Source organism: Molossus molossus, unplaced genomic scaffold, assembly GCF_014108415.1.
Source record: "Molossus molossus isolate mMolMol1 unplaced genomic scaffold, mMolMol1.p scaffold_m16_p_31, whole genome shotgun sequence".
Lineage (NCBI taxonomy): Eukaryota > Metazoa > Chordata > Mammalia > Chiroptera > Molossidae > Molossus > Molossus molossus.
This window is the reverse complement of record NW_023425368.1, coordinates 39,457-43,615: the sequence shown is the minus strand read 5'-3', so window position 1 is coordinate 43,615 and position 4,159 is coordinate 39,457. Positions and strand designations below refer to the sequence as shown.

Genomic DNA, 4,159 nt, shown 5'->3' with positions numbered 1-4,159 from the left:
GCCACAGGACTGTCGGCACACCGGGCCCACCTCCCCCAGAACCCAGGCCTGGCCCTCTGGCCCGGACCAGGATGGGCGGGAGCCATGGCGCTTCGCTGGTGACCCAGGGCCCACTGACCCGCTGCTCCCCCGCCCCACCCTTCCTGGCTCTGGGGCCTCCCTCAGCCTGGGGGCCCTCCCGGTGGACGGAGCCCCTTGGAGGCAGCCAGCCTCCATGGGGACAGCACGCACGCCGAGCCTGCCTGCCTCCCACTGAGGGGACACCAGTCTTGGGGCCCACCCCAACCCCTACCCCAACCCCTACCCCACCTGTGTAGCCTGCTAAGAAGCTGATGTCTCTGCCATGTTGGTTAGAACTTCTTCCCTGAAAGACCTGGGCCAGATTCAGCGCGCGTCGTTCCTGCCCTGCGCTCGGCCCCCACCTGGGAGCCGCCTCCCTGGGAGGGACCTGGGGAACAGGCCCACAGGAGGGCTGCAGCCCACACACCAAGGTGGACCCCTCGGTGTGGGAGGCATGCAGGCCACCGTCATAGACCATGTGCAGCCGAGAGGCCTCACCTGTGCCAGGTGAGGGCCAGCCAGTTCTGTCCCTCCTTCCCTTGGGGTCAGCACCACAGGCTGGCACCCCTCACCCCAAATCCTGCTGCCCGTCACCGGAAGCTGTGATTGCTCTGGCTGCCTTCCCCGGCACCGAGGGGACCGTCCTCCTTCCCTTGGCTGCTAGAAGCACGGCACCAAACCCAGTTGTCATAGCAACCCGGTCCCAGGACAGTGCATCTTCACATGTGGCCCTGGCAGGCCAGAGGGGCAAGCATGGCCAGGGCTGCGGAGGCCTCCACCCCAACCCTGGCCTCCTCGCACCAAGTTTATCAACCACCCTTGCCCCTGACCCTGGCTCTGCAGACCTCTAGGGCACAGGCTGCATGCCTGAGGCACAAGCCCACCCCTGGAAGAGCCCTGGGCCTTCTTTGGACAGAGCGGGGTCACTTCAATCCCTTTGGGATGACCTGCCCTGGTGAACACAGGAACTTAAACCCCTCCGAGCCCACGACACTCAGGAGAATCAGTGTGAGAACCAGGCGACGGGGTGGGCTGAGGAGGGAAGACCCAGCCACATGGGTCTGTGGGGCAGCTACAGAGACACTGAGCCTGAGCACACCCAAAACTTTTATTGTTCCCCACGGGCACCCAGTGGGTCAGGGCTTCCACTCTCCCCGTAGCGAGTCTCTGCCTGAGCCCCAGCCAGGGCCACTGGTGCCACCTCCAGGCAGTCCACCTGGCTCCCTGCCCCAGGGGCAGTCTGCTGTCAGCCCTCAGCACCTGGGGCCTCAGGGCCACCGCCCCTGCTCCGGAAGTGGTCTCTACTCCGCTTCCTGCTGCCGTGGAAGCCAACAGTCTCCACTGCCGGGGCGCCTGCCACTGGCCCACTGTGGGGGACCCCCTCTGCCATGCCCACCTCCTGCAGGCCCCCGTGTGGGCTGCCTGACTCCTCAGCCTCTGGGCTCCCAGGCCTGGCCAGGTGGGCCAGCTGCACTGACCCCTCGTCCCCGCCAGGCTCGCCCGCCTTCCTCAGACCCCTCTTCCTCTCAGGTCTGGCCTCGGCAGCTCGGGTCGGCCTGCTGAAGACAACTCTCCCTGCCCCGCAGCTCGAGGGGTCCTGGTTGAAGGAGGGTGCGTAGTCACTGGGGGCAGTCAAGCTCTGGGACCCCAGGAAGTCCATGGCGGCGGCCCGGTTGCTCTGCTCGCTGGCCTCGGCCACGTCTTCCAGGCTGTACTTGGTCCAGCGCTCAGGGTGGGCCACATAGTCGGGGACGGGGGGCACCCTCGGGGGGACGAGGCTCTGACTGGCTCTGCTTGAGCTCTCTGCTAGAGGCTGGCCTGAGGGCACCAGGGGCTGCTCGAAGCTCCCGCCACCGCCTACGCCAGCCTGGGCGGTCGGGGGTGCAGGCCGCCTGGCCACCCCCTCCAGGCAGTCGAAGATGCTGCGGCTGCGCTGGGAGAAGGTGCTGCTCGTGCCCCGCAGGTGGAAAGGCTGCACCGCAGCTGCGGAAAGGATCCTGGGTGGTGAGGGTGGTGTGTCGGGGCCCGAGTCCCCTGGGGCCCCCGCAGGCAGCCCCTCTGGGGACAGAGCCTCTAGGTCAGCACTGCCAGGCAGGCTGAGGTTGGAGTCCGAATCCGAGTCACTGAGGGAGGCGGTATGGCGAGGCAGGACGTCATACTCCGTCCCTTGCTCGACCTCCAAGGCAGGGGAAGGCTCGCCTGCCCCCACCTCCGCCATGTGTCCCTGGGCCACAGCACACCTAGACCAGACCGGCTCATGAGATTGGCTTCTGAGGACAGCAGGCGGTCAAAGCCCCTGCCCCTGGGTCCTCCTCTCCCCCGAAAGCCCCCCTCTCACCTTCCGGTGTGCCAGGGGCAGCACTGATGCCCAAGCGCTGGTGGGCAGGTGCTGGCCGAGGCGGCGATGGCTGGCCTGTGTCCTCAACCCGGGCGTCCTGGGCAGGGCTCTGTTGGCTGCTCCACTGCGGCTGCGGGAGGGACAGCGACGTTAGACCGGGACTCACAGGAGCGGTGCCACCAGCAGGGAGTGCCCAGGCCAGGGAGCAGGTCCTCGGACAAGTCACCTCGCTCAGCATCAACGTTCCTCTCAACTAGGTCTAAATGCAGCGGCTAAGAGGCCTGCTGGTGGGGGGCTGGTACCCAGCAGGCAGCCAGGGCTCGAACCCAGGGCCGAAAGCAGCGTCGGCGCTACCCTAACACCCTCAACCAGGTGTGACCATTACAGGCCGCTGAGCGCGGCGCGGGGCGCGCAGCAGGCGCCCCACGGGGACCGGCACCCGCCTGGCCTGTTGCGGGGAGACCCCGGGCGCTCCAGAGGGTGCAGCCTCGTGCCCAGGTCTGCGGGACAGGGGTGTCCACCAGCAATGCCGCTGGCGCTCCCAGGGGCCCCGCTCCCCAGCTGCGCGCAGACGGGCTGCCGACAGGCTCTGGGCGCCCCGCGTGGCCCCTCGAGCCGGTCTCCAGGTCCAGGGACCGCCCGGCCCCCAGGCCGTCCCCGGGACTCAGCTCCCCAAACGAGGGAACACCTCCGGCCGGCGGGGGCGGGCTGCAGGCCAGGCCGGGGTTCCGAGCCGACTCCTGCCCCAGTTCGCACCCCCGTCCCCACACCCCCGGGGAAGCGGCCTGGCGGGGGGCACTGCGGCGGGGACGGGGACGGAGCCCCGGGAGGCGCTCTCCGAGCACCGGCTAACTCGGAGGGCTGGGAGCGGGCCCCCGGCGTCCCGCCATCGCTGCGCCCTGCAAGCAGAGCCTGACTTGCTCCGCTGGAGGTGCCCGGAGCCTCGCCCCGCGCGCAGCGGGCTCTCCCATCGCAGGCCCGGGTCTCGGGGCCAAGCCGAGCTCGGTGGGCCGCGGTCCGGGCCTCATGACACTCGACGTCCCCAGGGCCAGGCCTGGAGGCACGGGACACACAGAGGCCACCCCCAAGTGCGACCGGCCCGCGCCGCCGCGCTCCCTCTCCTCAAACCTGCGGGATTACTGCGGCCCGGCCGTCTCCATCTTGCGTCGGCGCGCGGCCCTCTGGGAAACCGAGTCCTTCGCCGGCCGAGCGCCGCAGCTGCCATGCCTGAAGAACTACATCTCCCACAAGGCACGGGGCCACTACTCCCGAGGCCTATCGGGAATGTAATCCTTCCGCATGCGCCCACTTTCTAGCCTCCCCTCCCCGGAAATGGCGTCACTCCTTTACGAAGATAACCCGGAACTGAATATAAGGGGTTGGGGGAACCGATCGGCGACTCCCAGAATGCTCGGCGTCTAACGGTCAGCACCACCCTCCTGAGGCCCCGGCGCCCCCTGCCGGAAGCCGTGAGGATAGCGGACCCTAAGGCCGGAAGTGCGTCGTAGCGCGGCGGGCGCTGCGTCGTTTGCGGGCACTTCCGGCCCTGGACGGAAGGGGCCGGCCGCTCTTCTCTGGGTCCTGGGAGCGGGCAAGCCCCGGATGAGCGCTGTCTGCGCCGTCGGCCGGCTGCAGCCGGGACTCCCCGCTCGGGAGTGGGCCTGGCTCGCCCCCGGTCACTGCGGCCGGAGGCGGGGCAGGTCCCGGCCGGGGCACCCCGCTCTCCAGCCCGCCGCCCGGCCAGGCTGTGGAGGGGCCGAC

General features: G+C 69.3%; 1 protein-coding gene across 2 annotated transcripts; it reads right to left on the bottom strand.

Moving 5' to 3' along the window:
• Nucleotides 1-525: 525 nt before the first annotated feature.
• On the bottom strand, nucleotides 526-3,570 carry TSSC4 (tumor suppressing subtransferable candidate 4). 2 transcript variants are annotated; one of them, XM_036281106.1, is made up of 3 exons: nucleotides 3,527-3,570; nucleotides 2,399-2,528; nucleotides 526-2,300 (listed from the first exon to the last, which is right to left on the bottom strand). In XM_036281106.1, exon 3 carries the CDS (start codon nucleotides 2,276-2,278, stop codon nucleotides 1,307-1,309), a length of 972 nt encoding a protein of 323 aa, XP_036136999.1. In that variant the 5' UTR covers nucleotides 2,279-2,300; nucleotides 2,399-2,528; nucleotides 3,527-3,570; the 3' UTR covers nucleotides 526-1,306. The 2 variants fall into 2 exon arrangements, with proteins under 2 accessions (XP_036136999.1, XP_036136998.1); XM_036281105.1 differs by lacking the exon at nucleotides 3,527-3,570 and having other exon boundaries at nucleotides 2,399-2,779.
• Nucleotides 3,571-4,159: the final 589 nt, after the last annotated feature.